Here is a 19,114-nt window from a genome sequence, read left to right as displayed (position 1 = left end):
GCAGAGTTATCTGAAATTCCTTTGAGACTCATTGAATGGCTAATCAGGATGCGGCCACAGTTGGCAATTACATAATGGACTCCTGCGGAGCAATGAACAAAATTACGCTTGCAGAGATTTTCACAGATTAATGCAGAAATTCAAGAGCCTAACGATAAAGCATGCTAATAAAAACACATTGGAGTTGGGAGAGACTCTGCTCCACAGAGTTCCCGGGGAAAAAAAAAAAAAATCCGTGCTGAATAATGGCAGGAAGACAAAACAGTCTGAGAGCAACGCACTTTCAACTGCATTTGAAAAGACAACTGCAAAACCCAAGAACTTTACCATAAATCGCATTGCAGACCTGAGACAAAACATCATTACATGCAATTCACACAAGAGCTCCTACCAACCACTCTGAAACGAAGAAATACTTTGTACTCGACAGCTGCTGTCTGATGCCCGGCATCGCAGCTGGGGGTTTGCTGCAGAAAGGGATCCAGGCTTTGGGCCACACGCTGCCCGAGAATGGCCAATGTCACGGCCAAGCCTTCCCTTTGCAGCATGTGAGCAGCATGCGGCCCAGCAGGAGATTAAAAACAACAAAAAGGAGAAACATCTTCGAGGAGAACGTGCACCTGGACGTAGAGGAACTGTTCAGCACCGGCTGCATAAGCCCATTTAAGAGCACACTTGTACTTTAAAGTGTGCCAGAAGAGATCATTAACTGTGTTCAGCTCCAAACTAATAATTAGCTTGAAGAGTAATTACAATGGCTTTTATTTTTAAATGAACAAATATACCAGCAATTGACTTGCCAAGCAAGTCAAAGTCTCAACTTAAGGGAAGAAAAAAAAAAATCAGGAAAGGAGGCTATAAATTTTTGTAGCTGGATAAACTGCCTGCAGTATTAACCGGTGAACCGGTTGAAATGGAATTTTAGATTTGCCACGGTTATGTTTAATTTTAATGGAATTGAAACTACTTTTCCATTATTCCTCAAAGAATTAAGATTTATGCAAAACTGGCACTTTATTCTAATGTCTAGGGCTCTTCTTCAACCCCAGTACTTCTCAAATCTCAGGACAATTAAACAAGCAGGCTTTCCTAAGACTTGATGTACTTTACAGGCTGGTAAGCCGACGAGTGGATTAAAGGACCAGCAAAGACCATGTCTCCACAGAGAACTCGGTTACAGCTAATCCAAGTATGCTCCAACACGTCATGCTCAATGCCAACACGATGGCCCATTTTTATCATTAAAAAGATAAGTCTTTGGCTTACAAAAAACCCCACAGGTTTTGTAAACCCTAAGGAAATACAGAATATGTATTTTTTTTTAATGTTGCCTGAGAAATTCTTCCAAAGAGGTACAGCCTATCGATTTCTCAGAACTGGAGCCAATGTCCTACCTTTTCAAAGAAAGCAGGATTTATGCAACAATATCATAATGCACTACTTACTGCTTGCTCAGTAACAACAGGAGATCTACTCCACTTCCAGCTGATAACTGCCCATCTAACATTTGCATCTGCAGATTTTGCGCTGACAACGTGGCAGGTTCACTAGAAGAATTTGGCAGCCCTGGGTCTAGGGAAGGAAGTGTCCTGCTTACCCTAGGACTGTTCTTCCCAGAACAGAAGCAAAGCACACAGAGAAAGCCCTGCTGCTATCCTGTAGCTCTTCAGCAGCTAAACAAACATCAAGGTTAATTCCAGGAAGTGAATAACCAGTTCGTTAGAATATAAATAATCTCAAAAATGGCAGAAAACAATACCTAATTCCTACTACCATTACCTCAGCCTAATGAGAAGAGCTCTGTCCTACCAGAACAAATCCTTTCCCATTCAGCCCACGGGAACTTTGATGTTAATGCCCCCGTTTCAGTACCTTGTATTTCTGCCTCAGCTCCTCGGTGTCTTCTTTCTCCACCTCCAGTACACGCCTCCGCTCAGTGGCATCTTCGGCATAGTCAAGCTTTTTTTTTTTAAAAAAAAAAAAAGATGCAATTTGTCCGATAAATACTTTGCACTACTGAGACCGCCAGAATGTGTAATTTTAAAAAGACGAGGTTTGAAACAGAATCTTTGCATATTGTACTTCACTTTCCCTCTTTTGTCATCCCACAGTGTAACCCACGCACAAAATAGTTCATTAATCCTTCCGAGGTGGAGGCTCCCGGCAGGCCCATCCACTGCCGGCAGTAGCCTCAGCTTTGTGGAAGTGAAATTGCAAAGCCCAGGAATTTCAGATAGCATCCAGACCTCAGAACTCAGGTACCCATGGGTAAACAGAGTACGTATTTTGAGGCAAAGTGTTTTCTTACTGTGTTGATTTAAGAGCAAGTTTTTCTTTACCTTTGATGCACAAATCCTCACTTTTAAATTTCTTGCCTATCAACTCCCCGAGAGCCACACAAGGAGCGACAGGGTGCAGGGCAGGAGCCAGAGCCGGGCGAGCTTACCTCCATTTCCATCCGCCCCATGCCCATGACATCGTACTTGACGACGATAGGGATGGGATCTGTCCTCCCTGTAAGAGGAACACACACACAGGCGGTCAGCGGCCGGTCCGTCGCCACAGCTCGCTTTACACATTGGGTTTGGGTGGTTAGAGATCTTGCCTTGGAGTGCAGAGACCAGAAAGCTACAGTGAACCAAACACAAGCCATTCTCACAGCTTACAGCCAAACCTGCCTCTCAGCTCCAAACCGGTTACAGTTAAATGCACCTTCAGTACTGATAAATGGTATTTTCTGAACATTAACTGGTCACGTAAAACATACTTGTGGTTAATGTTCAACCATGACAAGTCCGAGGGCAGGGCTGTTACAGGACTTGAGAACTTAACCTTCTCCTCAACGCTTCCACATCAGGCAAGTCATTCTCCTCATCTTCTGATGCAAGCGAAAAAGCTATTAAATACATTTTACTGCTCTACCACATTAATAATTGATTAGGACTTTCCTGTAAAAGATGTGGAAGCCTCCCTCCCGCCAACTTTTGTCCCTTCCCAAGAGTAAGGAAAGCTGACCGAGAAGCGTGGCACAGAAGCCAAACTTCTTTCAGCCAAAAGGACCGCCCGGCCCAGGCCAGGTGGTCAAGCACCTGCCTCCCCAGCTCCTGCAGAGAGATGCTCTAGCCCTCGCTGTGTCATCTGTAAGCTGTGAAAAGGACTAGTTGCGAAGAAAATTGACTTTGAACTAATCAAACTATGCTGGAGATTTTTTTTTTTTTTAAAAAAAACATATCTTTAATCCACTCATAACCAGCCAAACAAAGCAAAATGGGGCAGACAAGCACTTTACTACCACAGCTTTTTTTTTTTTTTAATTATTATTATTTTTATTTTTACATCACAACTCGCGCTGTTCGTTGTGATGTAAGCCCACTGAAAAAGTACTTACCTTATCCGGTGCATACCTTGAGTAAAAAAACAGAATGTTTACTTCCCTTATTATTGCTCTTGTTTTGGTGTAAACAACTGTTTTGTTATACACACATACACATATATTATACCTTTGGGCTAAAAGATCTACAGGTTTTAATCATGCCAAAAATTTTCCATTGCTATCCACATGCGCAAAAGGTTAAAGTCTTTAAAACTGCCTCAGAAAACCTGTATAGGCATCGACTTCTCTCTTCTCCAATATCAGCTTTCTCTAACTCCTGCAAAAGCGACAGTCCACAGATCTCGGACTCCACAGAGTCCTCAAAGGGAACCTACTCTGGTCAGACTTGTGTCTTTTTAACTCTTAAAGTACAGAGGCATGTGTTTTTCTTTCAGAAACAAGTCCATTTAATTAATCGCTTTATGGTTTTGTTTATACGCCCATAAATTTGACAGGCATATATCCACCAAGTCCAAAACCAGTGTGTGACACTGATCCGAAATAGTATTTTGAATTGAGCTTTCGTTTGTGTATTTTAAGTATTCTCTGTTTGAAAATGTTTCTCTTACGCCCAATGGTATAATAAAGTAAGCAGTGACTGCAATTTTTAGCAAAAGGACCAAATTAAAGACAGGTTATAAAAATGACTTCCTAAATGCAATATCACTTTCATAACGTCTCAGCCAGGGATTTACTGGTAAGTGGTGAACCCAAATGGAATGGCTGGCAGCAAGTGCCAACAATTTATATTAATTTTTTTTCAAGGTTTTTTCTTTTTGGTTTGGTCGGGTTTTTTTGGTTTTGTTTTTGGGTTTGTTTTTTTGTTTGTTTCTCCAGCAATCGAGATCTTTTGATGCAGCCTCATTGCCCTGGTAAACCCCTGCGTACAAACAATGCATCAGTACTTTTGCCTTCTAAGGCAGTCAAAGTTTGTTTGTTTGTTTTCAAAATCTATTTGGAAATTGCAGTAGCAAGTGCTAGTGCCCATCGTGTTGGGGAAAAAAATCAAGTTTGGACAGTATTAGAAATTTATGTTTAAACTGATTTTGGCAGTTCTAACACAAACAGAAACATCCCTTCTTAGCAATACCCTTTAATGAACAAGGATCAGACAAGTGTGCATAAAGAAAGGAAAGGAAAGGAAAATGAAAGACCAAGCAGAAGGATGATGGCTACAACAGAGAAAGTAAGCCTAACATATTGGTGCACTGATGACAAAAGGAGTAATTCAGTCTGAAAATAAAAAATTACCACTGCTAAGTTTACCATCACCACAACAAGTCCAGGATCATAACGCTGTAAAAAAGAAACACCATTTGTTAGGCAGAAACCATTAGGGGCAGAAAATAGGCCGTTTGTAGTAGGCAGGTAGGATGGGTTAAAAAAAAAAAAAAAATATGAGGCTTCTTCCTCACCCCTCCACCCCATCACCATGCTTTGCCCTGTGGAATCAGGGAGCGGGTAGACTTTGAGCAGTTATTGGTGTTCAGAGCTGTGCTCGCAACCTGAAATTTTTGGGTGTTGGAAGAGGTTGAGCTCCTGGCAACGGCCCAATTTAAAAGAGGCACTGAGGCACACTTAAGCAGGCAGTTTAAAAAGGAAACAAATCAGGATCTTAAGGCAATTACAAATATTCTGGGTCAAAAGGAGCTCTGTTTTCAGCTAAAAGGGAAATATTCAATGCGAAAAGCAATGCCTTTGTTTTAAACTTAACCATTATTTCATTACGAATGAAACACCACAGCAGCCGGCCGGCGCAGCCGCCCAGCGCAACATCCAGCCAACAAATGCCAAGCCTGAGCACGTTGAGCACGTAACACGGCTACGGGCAGCAGTGCTCATCCCCACCACCCAAACCATGGCTCCGTCCAGGGCAGCAGGACACGCTGCCGGGCAAAGCGCTGGGTCATCGGGGCCGCGGGAGCCTCGCTCCGTGTCCTCGGAAAGCCACTTCGGCTGCGGGAAAGGAACGGGCTCTGTGTTGCCAAAGGGCCACCTCTCACCCCGCTGACTGCCAAGCGGGCTGGGCGGAAGATGGAGAACAGCCAAAGGGGAAAATGGGACTTTTTAAGTTAAGCTCTTTAAGTTCTCCTTTTAAAGAACTTCCTCAAGAAAATTTATTCCAGAGCTACTGTGCATGACAACGGGATCTTTACCAGCATGTAAAGGAGGTTCTCAGATGTTGTGGGACTCCCAGGTTTAGGGTTCCTGCTGACCCTTTTCGGGTACACCGACATACTTTGAAGGGAAAAACTGAGCTTTCAAGAAAGGGCAAGAATTCCTACGCTTCATGCCACTATGCGGGGTTGCAAGCACTGCCACATCGACAACTAAGCCCCCCCTGCAGTACATCATGCAGAACACAAAGCTGTGTCCGTGCCCTGTCCCCCTACAACCCCGAAAAGTTATTTTCTTTCTGAATCAGGTCACAAACTCTTTCCTTTACAGACTGGTCACATTACACAGGTTACAAACCCCAAAGCAGAGAGGGTTATTGTATAAAACGCTTCCACGCAAGGGGAAAACCTCTGTGGAGAGGACAAATCTCAAGCGGGATGGGAAAAACAAACAGCTTACACGAGAGTCGCACCTTAGAAAATCCAATCTCTTAAAGTAAATTAAGTTTGTAATTATTTCCTTAATTCAGAAATGAAATGAGATTTCAAAACTGACTAGATATACTTGTTTTGCTTTCCTCTTCCCAAAGAAATAGGGGAACCTTTCTCCCAGCTTGTGAAAAATTGCTCACCCCCAAATGCGCCCCGAGAGCCGCCCCCCTTCCTAGAGCCCCGCGCCTGCCCAGGGACCGGCCAGCGGCAGGGAGGAGGCAGACGGCAGGCAGCACCTCGCCGGGCAGGCTTCTCCAAATTCACTCCTTTTTAGTTGCACAACGTTATTGGATATGAGCAAATACTTTGCCAGCAGTGCTATAAATTAACAAATCTTGGGAAAAGAATTAATCCTAACGCTTCGGGGCTTTAGTATCAGACACCAAGTCGTGCCGTATGCAGAGGATTATCGTTTCACAGTTGCCAGCCGCAAGGTGCGTGCTCCGTCTCCGGACACAGCGGGAAGATGCTGCTCTGTTCTTCGGAACAGGACGCTGCACCAGATGGACCTGCCATCTGAGCCCGTCTAGAAATGCTGGCGTTGTCAACACTAGTGCACATTTTATCTTTTTTTTTTTTTTAAAAAAAAAAACCAGTCGAAACAGAAAACAGTTTTCATCGACAATTCGCAGATTCAGAAGAACTCCTCCCTCCAGCAATGTCTTGCACTGCAATAGATACAAAACACTTCTGAAGGTCTGTTTAAAGAGAGACAAAGAACAGGATGCTCCCAATGAAAAAAAGACGCACCCCCAAAATTATGCATTGACATAATTCAATCAAATATATTTCACTGTATCACTTATGTATAGCACGTAAGCACCAAGAGGTAACAGAACAGCCTTAATCCTGCTCACTACGCTGACATCTTAATAGAAATTCCTCCCAGGTAGAAGGTTTGTGGGATATAATCCTAGAGGACTGATTGAAATCACACTCTTCATTGGAGGAGAATTGCATGAACTAAGCATCTCAAGAGGATACAAACAATGGGACGTGACCTCTCTGAGCACAGAGGATTTTTACTTATTTGCTATCTTTATGCTACAACCGAAAACAAAACCAGGGTAAGAGACAACCTTCTAGGAGGTTTTAATTGCTCTTGGAAAGGGACTGCCGCAGAGGTTAGAAACACGGCTGTGTGAAGGCAGCACTGGGGAGTTTCATGATCACATCGCTGGATTTGCTCTGGTGGATAAAGGTCAGTTTGTTTAGTCACCTGCGGTACAAACCCCGCTGCGGGCTGTGAAAGGTGAATAGGTGCCCGGAGCCGGGTATCAGCGCCCGCAGCAATGCGCCACAGACACAGGGCGTGATCGCCATCCAGCTACACTGGCTCTGTGCAGAGGGTGAGAGAGGGAGGAGTTCCATTTTCAAAGATTAGGATTTTGCAAGCTCTCAAAACTTTCCTGGGTCTACTGCATGTTTCGATAGCCCAACAGCTGTCACGCTGAAAATTCAGACTCCTCATTCAGTACACCAAGAGGGGAGAGATGAGGAAATCCAGTAATTTTTACAGGTGAACAAGCCTTGGCGTGCTCCGTGGTGCTCCTTGCTGGCTAAAAATGAAACTACGTTATCAAGCTTGTTCTGATCGCTGCAAGAAGCAAACAAACAAACAAGGGCAACCTTTTAACCTGGTCTCCTTTGGGAATTAGATTTGCAAGGTCATCCTGTTTCTGTCAAATTTCTGGAAGGGGTCAAAAACAATCAAGAGATTCAAATGAAGTCTGAAACATCTATCATCCTCAGCGACAAGCATCAAGTCCCAGTGAGGAGAAACTGCTTTCCGAGTACACAAAAACTGCACTGTGAACTCAATCCTTACTAAGCAGCAGAGAAATGACAAGCGAAAGACAAGTTGCAAACGCCCCAGTCACAGGGAAAACTGCAAACAGGACCTCAAAACTTTCTTAGACACACAAGCCAAGGGTGACACTTGCAGAAAACCAAGCAGAGCTCCCTGAACTTCTCTAAGGGAAGGCATATAGCAGAGTCTGGGCCAAAAAACATCCCTAACCCAAATGATGATCGGTGTCAAAGAACAACATGGAAGACGTTAGAGCAAGAATATAAATCTTGGTTGATCTAGAATAGAAGTCAGAGATGAGAGTCGCTGACTTACTTCATCCGGTAAGTGGAAAGGGCTAGAGAGCCCTGTCTGTTTTAATGCTACTCTGCAAGAGCGGGGGCAGGTTGTGCACGGCCATGACTACTTGCTTCCCACGCACACATCCTTCACGGTTTTATTAAACTGCTTTAACATTATATGAACACAAAGGGCAATAAAGCCTGATCCCAAACCAAAAGAAGGCCGTCTCTGTCACAATAAGCATGTGTCACTGAAAGAATAATGATTTCATTGACTACACACACTCGAGTAACCCATAAACTTATCACCCGTAATCGAAGGAAGGATCTTGCACATTCAAAAGCAAACAAGGGGGCAACTGCTTCCCCCAAAGGAGACCAAGGCATTAAGTAAACCCTTCCTTTAGGTCTGCGGTCTTGTGGATTTTGACATGGTAATGAAGATTGGTGTGATGATAGCAGGCTTTCAAAGCCACATTGCCCAGGTTTTTCAAAGCTAACTTCACATGAAAATATTAGTCTTAAAACTATTGCAATGATTTATGATGCAAACACAAGCGTGGAAACACTAGTCTATGCCAGAATTCAGGTTCCCATGAGGACATGTTAAGATACAAGAAGATAAGATTGTGTTCACATCTATTTCTTGGGTAAGACTGCCAAATCATTCCATAGTTAATGAATAAAGGCACTGTTAAATATTTTTATCTTTCTCTTCCATATTTTCTTGTATTTATTACAAAGCTTCAAAACCCAAAAAGAAATATAACATTCCTCATTTCCTCGTGGTGTTTTTCTCAGATGCCCATTGTTCCATGTTCTCAAGGCCTGACAAACATCTACTCTGTCTGCCTTCGTGAGATCAGAGGATTTAACAAATGGAAAAAATATATTAATATATTAGCTGTAAGCCATTTGGCGAACTGGTGACAGAGGGAGGATTCAAGACCTCTGGAATTTAAACTCTGAGTTTATTTCTCCAAGCCGCAGCTGCCAAGAGATCACATTTGCGACTGATCTCAGTTGCTTGAGTGGTTAAAACTCCGCTTATTACTCCCCACACGTCTAATGAAACCGGCATCCAGAAAACAGTGTGCATCACTCGCGGCCACCTGACACAGTCTTGGAATAGTGAGTCTTAGTGAGCTTGATCTCAGAAATGAAAATTACCACAGAGGCTGCCAGAGAAAGGATATTTCCTGCCTTAGCCACAGGATCACTTCTTCACCTGCAGGCCCTCCTCCTCTCTGCACATCTTCTAGCATTTCTTTCAGACCATTCTGTTCTTTCACTCTACTCAGCCTTGATATTAAGAGGGAAAACAAGAGCTCGTCATGTGAAGAACATGCCAAATAAGAACTGCCTCGTAGTATAACTGAAGAGGGGAGGGGGGCAGGGAACGATGACTATATTTATCGTCACAGAATTTGCAAGTCAGAGCAGAAATCCGCTAGTGCTTTTTTTTAATTGAAAATCATGCAACAAAAATACAGTTAGATAGAGGAACTGAATTCTAGCATTTTCTAACAAATTTGACATACCTGACTTTACTACCTTGTTAGATAATTTATATGCTCATGAAAGGATAAAAATAAAATCAAAAGTTCTGTTATGCACACTTGTAACCGCTGCTGTCTATGTGTCACAGTACAAATTATACCGTGAGTTTGCAGCACACCTTGATCAACAGAAACAGCGCTGTCTTGACAATTTGTAAAGGGTTTATCGCTTTTAGCCTGAGTGGAAGAGAAGCAGCATGCAGGCAGGAGTTCACAGCTTTACACGGCACTGCCAAGAGCCCCCAGGACACTGAACATGGCTCTGCAGGCAGCCTGCCTCCTCCACGGCAGCATGACATTAGCATTGCTGCTCTCCAGGAAGAGCCAACCAGCCTTTCAGAACAGTCGTGCTGAAACGATGCCAAAACTTTGCTAAAAACATAAGCAAACAAAAGGAAGTTCTTACTAAATAGGAATAGGAATCAGGGGACAGAAGGCATTTCTTCTGGACCAAAGGCTACAGGTAAAGCTACTGCTACTTCAACTAACTGCCCCAAAACCGACCTGCCTTTTCTAAACACAGCCACCTGCTGCTTCTATTTTCCAAAACTGAGATGACCCAAGTACTAGTACAAAACAGTATCCCACCAAGCAACATTTCATCACAACAATAACCAAGTGATGAAAGGGCTGCCTTAGTCCCCTACAGACAACCGAGGAGCAAACTTACATAAAGTTTCAAGGCTCAATTCCAGTTCTACACAAAAACTCCAAATTATCTAAACAATTTGATTCAACAACATAAATACTTAAGAGTAGCTATGCCATGACAAAAACATGTTGTCTGTTGCCACAGCAAAATACTAGATTCTGATTCACTTCTCAGAGATACCACAAGAGACCAGGATAATCCCAGTCTTGGGAATACTGTGGGAGCGTGAATTAAATCAATGCTTTTAAATGTATCAAATTAAATGCACACCACACACTGTGTGTGAAGGGAGATAGCTGGTGCTATAGGGACACTTAACTGCTTTCTGTACAGGTGTTGGAGCAATTTTTAAAGCATCAAGGCTGAAGTCAAACACATTTCCGTAAGAGAGGACTTTAAAAAGGAAAATTAAGAAAAGTATGTTTAATAATTACAGTTATTACCCAGTACCCATTCATGGGGCGACTAGCTAAGTATGAGTTCTACCTGTCCACCAAAGCTGGTCGATCCTTCCTGAGAGTCCCTTCCATGTGACCAGTAAACATCAGACAAACCTTCCTAACCGACCAGTCTGCACTCTCCAAACCACATCTATTTGCAGCAAACCATCCCTTCAGGGCTGCCCACCCTCCTTCCACGACAGAGAAAGCAGCCGGATAACCATGAGAACAGGAGGATGGCTGTGAACTAGCTCAGCAATATCAGAGATGGGGGCATTAATGACCCCTTAAAGCCTGCCTGCTTTTAGCTATCAGGTCTACCCTGTCCAGATTTACCAGATATTCCCCACCACACACACGCTGTAGTCCTGACCTCATCCCAGAGAGCCATCTAAAAACATCAGCCAGTCTGAAATGCTAGGTCATTTCATCCTGTGTCCTACATGTTATCCTCTTTCCGAGTGCATCAAATGAAGTCACATATTCCCATCATTTCTGCCAAAGCAAGTTAATAGCCTTTTGTCTTTCCTAAGGATAGCGCTCACCTACTCTCTTCAGTTTTCCCTAGTCTAATTCCATGAGGTTAAACTACTGGTTTTAGTCTTGCACCTATACCTCTAGAGTACTATTACCTCATACTAAACACACAAGTCCAAAAGAGAAAACAGAAGTTTTCAGCACAACTGGTTTTTTTTTTAAACAAGAATTGTCAAAAAATTGGAAACACAGGGAAAATGTGACGAGCTCATAAAAATATTTTCAAATACATGATTAAAATTATACCACTTCTGCATGTCAATCTCTCAATGCTTTTCATAATAATACTTCAACTTAATACGAAATACTTATTCCAAGATTAGAGTATTTGAATTCAAGATCTCACTCAGCCCTCTCATTCCCCTTCTGACTCTTATGTAACTCCTGATTTATTCACAATCCTCAGTCTCTTTTAGCACAGGACTTCACATGAAGGTCAGCCAGCATTTTTAATCTTTCGCTAGTTTTATTTTTTTCAGTAGACCACAGATTTCTAGATTATCAATTACACGTGTTCTCCCCAAAGAGAAAATGGTCTACAACCATTTTCCAAATTTTCCCATTTGTTGAGCACAAAACATCACACAATCTCCACAGAAAAGTGGTTCCCCAAGCCATACTTTCCAGATTAAAAAAGTTCCCTGTCAGCTAGCAACCCCCTCTTCTGCTTTTTCATATTCATTGGCTGTTAGCAAGTTGAAACATCATTTCCAAATATAACACAAGTTGTTTGTGGGAAAAAATGTGAAAAACATCAGGAGAAGAGATGAGCAGAGGGACGACTCTGCTGAATTCATTATGAGCTTCTCCGAACCAGTATTCTAGCACTCGCATGGTCAGAGACAACAGCACTATCCCTGTCTGATACTCCACTCAATAGGCATCTAAAGTAAAACAATGCAGATGCATTACAGTTAGAATAACAGCTCCTCTTACGACAGCTACGTCATTAAGGACATGGATTACTTGCTCTCTTATCCAAGTAGCTCAGTTCTTCCGCCAGCATTACAAAGACGCCTGGTTAACAAGAGTTACACCACAAGGCAGCAGCTCCGGTAGGTACAGAACTACTCTGCTGCTGAGATTTTGCAGAGAATGAGCCAATCTGCTGTGTACCTTTGTACTACAACAGCACATTTTTAACACCAGCAATTGGCAAGTGCGAATTTTAGGCTATTCCAGCTACCATCCAGAGGAACAGTTCAGCACGCTCACCACTGGATTATATCCACAGTGGGTAGTTAACGCGAAGGAAGCCATCACAACGGTACAGTCCTGCAGCGTGAAGTTCTTGTTGAACAACAACAACGTAGCGGCCTTACTAAAAGAAATAAGTATTTATGACTGGCAAGTATAATGTAGCGTAACTTTCAGATTCACTGAAACTAAAGAGGGAGCCTCAGTTCAGATGAACATCTAGAATTAAAAGCTACATAACAAAAATAAGCACACCAAACTCATCAACTTCCTTTTAAATTAAAGCCAACCACATGGAAAAAAGATCAATGCAGTATCAATTCCATATATGTAACCCAAAATTTAGGTTTTTGAGGGTTTGTTGCAAAAGCCTTCTGCAGCCAAATGCAGGAGGTCAGATACCATATCCACAGCTACTTGAAGTGGTTCTGCTTCTGCTGCACCTCTTAACCGTAGGCTGTTTAAGATTTTAGGCTCAAGCACAGCACGAAGCAAGTGGAGTTAACAACGGAGATGCTCCGCATTTGCTATCCTTACATCTCTTTAGAAATCTCTCCTGGTCTTTTCTGAACAAGAAGGGAGCATGGAAGAGGGGAGTAACTTTCTTGTTTTGCTCTTCCATTCTCAGTGCACATCAAGTGACTTTACTCTTCAAACTCCTAGAATAAGATTAAAATTGGATGCAAATGTTTCCTTCCTGGCAGCCTGTATTTGGATTTTGGGACAATCTAAGATTCATATAAAAAGGTCACTGGATAACGAATTAAACACTCCCAATGCCACAGGCATTGATGTCTTTGTCGAGCAGAAACTGGAGCAGCAGCGCTCCTCCGCATCCTCTCCACCTCAGCCGGAGAGGCTGTTTGTCTGTCTGTCAGATGGACAGGGCGCTGCTTTCCTTCCGAAAGGTGACAGGCACTATACAGTTACTGCACGCTCTGCAAAGCCTACGTTAGGAAGGTTTCAGCACCTATCTGGGTTAAACTAGACAGGCTATTTTTACTCCTGCATTTCTATTAAAATGCAGGAGGCGCAGGAAAACCCTCACAGCCCGTACCCACAATTCGTCTGTAGTTTTCAGACAGTTCAAATCACCAGAGCTTCAATAATACGTGAGTAAGAGATACAGTACAGATTCAACGCTTCGAAATGCACAGTGGGAAAATCTAAATCTGGACAAGTATCCACATGCAAATGCCTGATCAACCCCGCGAGCAGCCCTGGCTTTCTTGTCCTCAGGACACGGTGACACCACCCTCTTGCCTCAAACTCAAGACTGTACAGTCATCTGCTGTTTACTCCGTCACGTCAGTGCCTGCAACATCACACAGCACAGGGCCCCTTGGGGCTGTGCTTTTGAATCCGGCTGGGGCTGGGAGAGGGCTTTAGCTTCTTTCAAGTCTCCGTGTTTCCACATTGGTGACGCACAGAGCAATACAGGGCACCCAAAAGAGAAAACAGACCAAATTACACATCCAGTGAATGCCATGCCAAAGCAGAAGCCCAAGAGGTGACAACTACAACCACGGCCTGAGCTTTGGCACCAGCACGGGACACGAGAGGACTGTAAGAGTGCCATGCATTAACCAGAGGATTTCGAATGAAACCATGTTAGAGGAAGCAAGAAGCATTAACCACCAACGCAGTCCTGCCTGAGAAGTTAGAGTGCCTTAGTCCAAGAGATTAATATGCATTCCAAGAGTTCAGAGAACTCATTACCTCTCGACAGTCCTCCACAGCACAGAAATACTGATCTCTCTAATGGGCTCACTGTAGGGCCATGGAAGTCCAATTACAAGCTCCCAGGTCTTCAGACTAAGGGTATGGGAACACGAGTAAGTTACTCGGAGGAACTCGGGGCGCGCTTGAGTTTCAAACACTTCAAGAGGTTTCTACAGAAACTGTGCGAGCACAGAGTCTCGTGCCTGCTGTAAATACTGAGCACCTCACTCCCAGTATCAAGGGCAGACACCGTATACGCAGGCAGTTCATGAGGAGTAACTGATAGGAAGCACTACCTTCAGTTTTTCTCAACCTAACAGGGTTGTGTGCTTTCACCCTGGCTAGGACCTCTGCAAAACAGGAACTACTGGCCAGGGGAACGGCTAAAGCCACCCATGTGAACTGGGCAGCACTGGCTCAATTTAAATCACGGGATTTAGTGTGACGGGAAGAATTCAGGCTGAAGACAGCGCGAGGACTAGGTGAATTGGTTCAACAGCACTACGGCGTCTCAAGGAGATTTGCTAAATCCCTGACAAATAGACTGCTGGGGAATAGAAATAAGTCAAGCCCATGAAAGCCCTCTGGAGAAACTAGAAGTGAGCCTCTCCCATCCATGAGAACCTCTGCCACCACCTTCAGTCTTCAGTGGGCCCTTTTACTCGCCTTCTAATGGCTTCTGACACCACTGTGAAACATGCACACAGATCATCGTAACTAGCTTGTATTTTTAATTCTTTTAATATCAAAGCATCCAGCCAGCAGAATATCATTATAGTTTTAGAAGCTGCACAACTACCTGTTAGTAAGTAGGCAGTTAATTCACCTCCCTCCAAAAAGGCCAAACACGGTGATTCTTACACGTACACGACACACACACATCATGTCTAACCTGTACCAATAAGTGAGGCAGCAGCTTCCACTTGCAAATTGCTAAATATGAAACTCAACAGTGCATTTGTTTGGATATATTAATAATGGAAAGAAAATCTAATCTAGGAACAAAAAGCAGAAATAATTTTGTTAAAGACTGAAGCTGGTGTTGAATGTTTCAGACACAAGCTACTGGACTTACCCTGCAGTGACTTTCCCAATCCCTGGCCCAGCTTCCACCCATGTTTCTGGAGTAAGCGGTGTCCAATATTATCCTGACAGACAGAACAGAGAAAACAAACCAAAAATATTCCAATAATATATTCTTCCCTTCCCGCTGACATTTAAACATGTGATGAGCAAGAGATTTTCTACATATATATGCATGCAAAAAAATGCTACTGAAAAGGCAATATATGCCCAATAAAAGGGAAAGACAAATGTCAAAAATTGCTGGCTAGAATTTTTCCAGGGGGATGGGGTATCGGGGATGGTCACTTTCTGATGGTGTGCTGGGCAACTTTTGTGCATCACGTTTAAAATAAATAATAATAAAAAAAAAGCAATGTGGGAGAAAATAAAGTGTACCAATAAAAATTGACAGTAAAAAGCATAAAATCAAGCTATTTATACAATCATATCCATCACCTAAACAGCACCACTTAAGATTTTTTGTAAAGAAAATCTACAACGTGTTTAGTCATTTTGTTTGTGTGTCAGGCTTTTATAATACTGAGTAAGTTGTAAGTGCAAGACTGCCCCACCACTAGAAACCAAAACACAATCATAGCAAAATCCAGGCTAGACTTGATTGGGTTTTTTTATATATGTATATATATATATATAAACTAGCATGCAGCCAATATTAAAACTGAAAAAACAGTGAGGTTAGTAAAACAAAAAAAAAAATCAATTAAATAAAATGAGCTCAAGCACAGACTGGGTGATGCATTTCACATGTAAACTAACAAAAATACTAAGATGTTAGAATGAAACAGGCCTAGCAATAAGTTAACAGCAAGGAACCATTAGTGCATGTAGGGGAAACAATAAGCATAATGTCTCATCTTCCTAAAAAAAAAAGCTATTTCGGAATAAGTGGAAATGTACTGACGCAGCAATTAAGTGTCAGCTTTTGAAAACAGGGCTGAGCAGGGCTCTGCGTGGAGTTCATTATGTTTTTATGCAAGATTTCTTCCCCCAAAGAACAAGAGTGCTAACGGCACCCTTGTAACCATCTAAAGCTGACAAGCTTATCCCTTATTGATCAGTTCACCAGTTTGCTAGCAGTGACCAACTGTCAACTCCTCAAAGAAGGACTCTCGGTTAGGACCGTGTTCACCTTCTAACCATAAAAAATAAAAATCAGGTATGTATTTGTTGTTTATTAATTGTCATAAGGCAAACCATAACTCAAGATATCACAAATATCCTGAATTATAACAGGCTGTGAATCCGTAACCTTGGGTGGTACATGGAATCTTAAAAAAAAAAAGATATATATGCTGCAGGTTTCTTTAATTAAATAACCAAGTCGTCAACAGAAATCAGAATAGCAGTGTTTTTTTCACTCACTCCACATTGAAGAAAATGACCACACGGTTTGCAGAACTTTGGTGAATCAGCTTGAAAGACACAATCTTCCCAAAGATATTGGCTGCATGGATACATTTTTCCTCAAAAAGATTCTATCAAGTATAAATTTAATTTTTTTTCTGATACATCAGTAAAGCAAGACATTTCGTCTCGCTGTATTTTTCAAGGCAACAGTGTGTATCTTTCCCACACTACCAGCTCTCCCCCAGGACCATAATTAGGGCTACATGGAAAAATAATTAAAAAAAAGGAGAAGTAAGGAAATGTCTGATTACAAAAGCTTAAATCAGTATATGGAAAAAAAGGAAAAATGAACAAATATGGATTCCAACCACAAACACCATGGAGAAGACTATCGGTTTGGAAGCGTAGGAAAACTTACCTGCAAACATATCTGCTGCAGACCGTTTCTCTAACGGCCACAACAACTGCACAGTCCTTCATGCAAAAGGGGCCCGAAGTTCAAAGGTTTTGTGGATAACGCACTAATTATTCTACCATTAGCACTGCAACTGTATCTGACAAAGGATTGTTGAATCCGATTTTAAAAGCCGGTGCTGACAAAAATGGCTGCATTTTCAAAAAAAGGACAAGGAGTACTTTGCAATCTTTTGCTAAGTGGAGATGAGACATTGTGCTGACTGTGTTGTGTTATGAATGCACTAAAATAAACAGACAGATGAAGCAGTATGCTATTTCCAAAAGCAGTGCAAGTGGAGTGAAAGCATTTCCATACGAACCTGGCTTTAAAAACTGGGCTGTCAAAAGAACAGTTAAATGTAACACAAAGTAAGAAACTGTCCAATCACTAATGGTAGTTTTTCTTTTGCTTTGTTTTCAATTCACTGCTTGCAAGTAATGTATTTATTAAAGAAGAGTGAAAGCATAAAATAAATTCAACAAGTCAAGACCAGCTGGGAGATTCAAGAGCAGTGTGTTGTGACTGACACAGTGAAGGGGTAAACAAATGTTAAAGGGAAAAAAGAAAAATTTAGAAGGGTTATACACATTAGCACCACTTTTACAAAACCACTCAAGAGGATGGTCGCAAGTTGTTTGACATAAATTGGAATTACGCCTGAACATTATCCTGTCTCGGTTCCCAGGAAGGGGGTGTTTTTCCTCACCCGATTGCTTCCATTTGTTTGCTTAAGCAGTGAAACTACTTCCTAATTTTAAATATTACTGAATTGAAACGGAGCTTCTTCTATTTCACTGAATAGGGAGAACAACCCCATGAGTTAATATTAACATTTGAGTTGGGAGCTAGTCATTAGTCTCCTCACGACCATTTCTAGCCACATTCTACCTTCTTCCTCCATTTCAAATCACTATCACAGATCTCTCACAGAGGCAGACTGGCAGGACTGTTCTTCAGCGTAAATGCTGCCCTAAAAATTACATTATGGAAGGCCGGGCTTGCTAGGCTCCCACTGAGGGCCATCCTGCAAAGCCTGTCGGCCTGGGGAGTGGCCAGGGATATTAGGACCAAAATTTGACGTGGGGCAGCAAATGTTGCAACAGCTGGTAGCTTTTTTTTAAAAAGCATTTTTAAGTGAAAGTTCTGTAAAAGTGTGGACTCTTTCACATAGAAAAGACGTCTTTTTTTTTTTTTTACACCAAATTTCCTGTCAAGATGTCAAGAACGGTCATTCTTTTTGAATAAATTATCCTCACATTACAGCAATTTTCCTACAGGAGGAGTTGCAGCCATCTACCAAAAACACCAACAGCCCAACGAGGAAATTCCCCCATTTCCCAGAGGAGAGGCTGGCACAAGTCTCCTCACTTCCTTACGCTATCGTTTTGGAGCTCCTTGCGTTACAGCCACAATAAAAGTTATTGAGGCAGCCAAAATAAGTCTCCCAATAGGTGTTTGAGTGAGCAAGTGAGCTCTCATTTACCGTCCAAACTACTCCCAACAGCAGCGCTATCTGTCTGGGCAAACAGTCATGGAGACAACACTGGACACCAGGTTGCAGGATGCTCAGTGTAGGACAGAGTAGCTCGGCAGGGTCTTGATGGAAAAATTTATTCCTCCCGGCATTACCTTCACCACTTTGGAGCTATTCAGTAGTGATCATTTCTATTTACAGATGGGGAACTTTGCCTTACAGATGAAGCGTAACTTTTGCAAAAGCGTGTAGGAAATGTAAAGGTCTTGACTTCACCAAACCGTCACGGGAGTTGGCTAAGCTACTTTGGAAAATCTCATCCAAAGTAACCTTCTCCAACAGCTCAAATTGGCCTCCCCAACTCCCCATCCTGTGCCCTGCCAAGACGCCCTTGATTGCTTTCCACACGTATCAGTGATTCCTGGTACCAGGATATCCCCAGCACAAATTTCTGACAAAAGTCCTGGCCAATAGACAAAAATTGGCATAGCATACAATGAAAAGATGCATACAAGAACTGAAAAGTTTTGATGATGTTGTATGTGGGATATAATCCGTAGTCGATGGATT

At 42.4% G+C, this 19,114-nt stretch overlaps 1 protein-coding gene across 5 annotated transcripts in view; it reads right to left on the bottom strand.

Moving 5' to 3' along the window:
• The window catches only part of GPATCH8 (G-patch domain containing 8), a 57,257-nt gene that overhangs the window by 16,689 nt on the left and 21,454 nt on the right, over window positions 1-19,114 (bottom strand). For 2 of the 5 annotated variants that reach the window (XR_012676889.1, XM_075171207.1), the window contains exons 3-5: window positions 15,256-15,328; window positions 2,447-2,514; window positions 1,873-1,959 (exon numbers count right to left, since the gene is read on the bottom strand). Coding sequence is in view for 4 of the 5 variants with exons in the window: in XM_075171207.1 (XP_075027308.1) it covers window positions 1,873-1,959; window positions 2,447-2,514; window positions 15,256-15,328 (228 nt within the window). In the remaining variant the exon portion in view is untranslated. Of the gene's footprint in view, window positions 1-1,872; window positions 1,960-2,446; window positions 2,515-4,624; window positions 9,582-15,255; window positions 15,329-19,114 lie in introns of those variants that run through there. The other 3 variants (XM_075171208.1, XM_075171210.1, XM_075171209.1) reach the window with 3 other exon arrangements.

This window comes from Calonectris borealis, chromosome 22 (genome assembly GCF_964195595.1).
Source record: "Calonectris borealis chromosome 22, bCalBor7.hap1.2, whole genome shotgun sequence".
Lineage (NCBI taxonomy): Eukaryota > Metazoa > Chordata > Aves > Procellariiformes > Procellariidae > Calonectris > Calonectris borealis.
The sequence above is the reverse complement of the archived record's forward strand: the minus strand, read 5'-3'. Positions and strand labels throughout refer to the sequence as shown.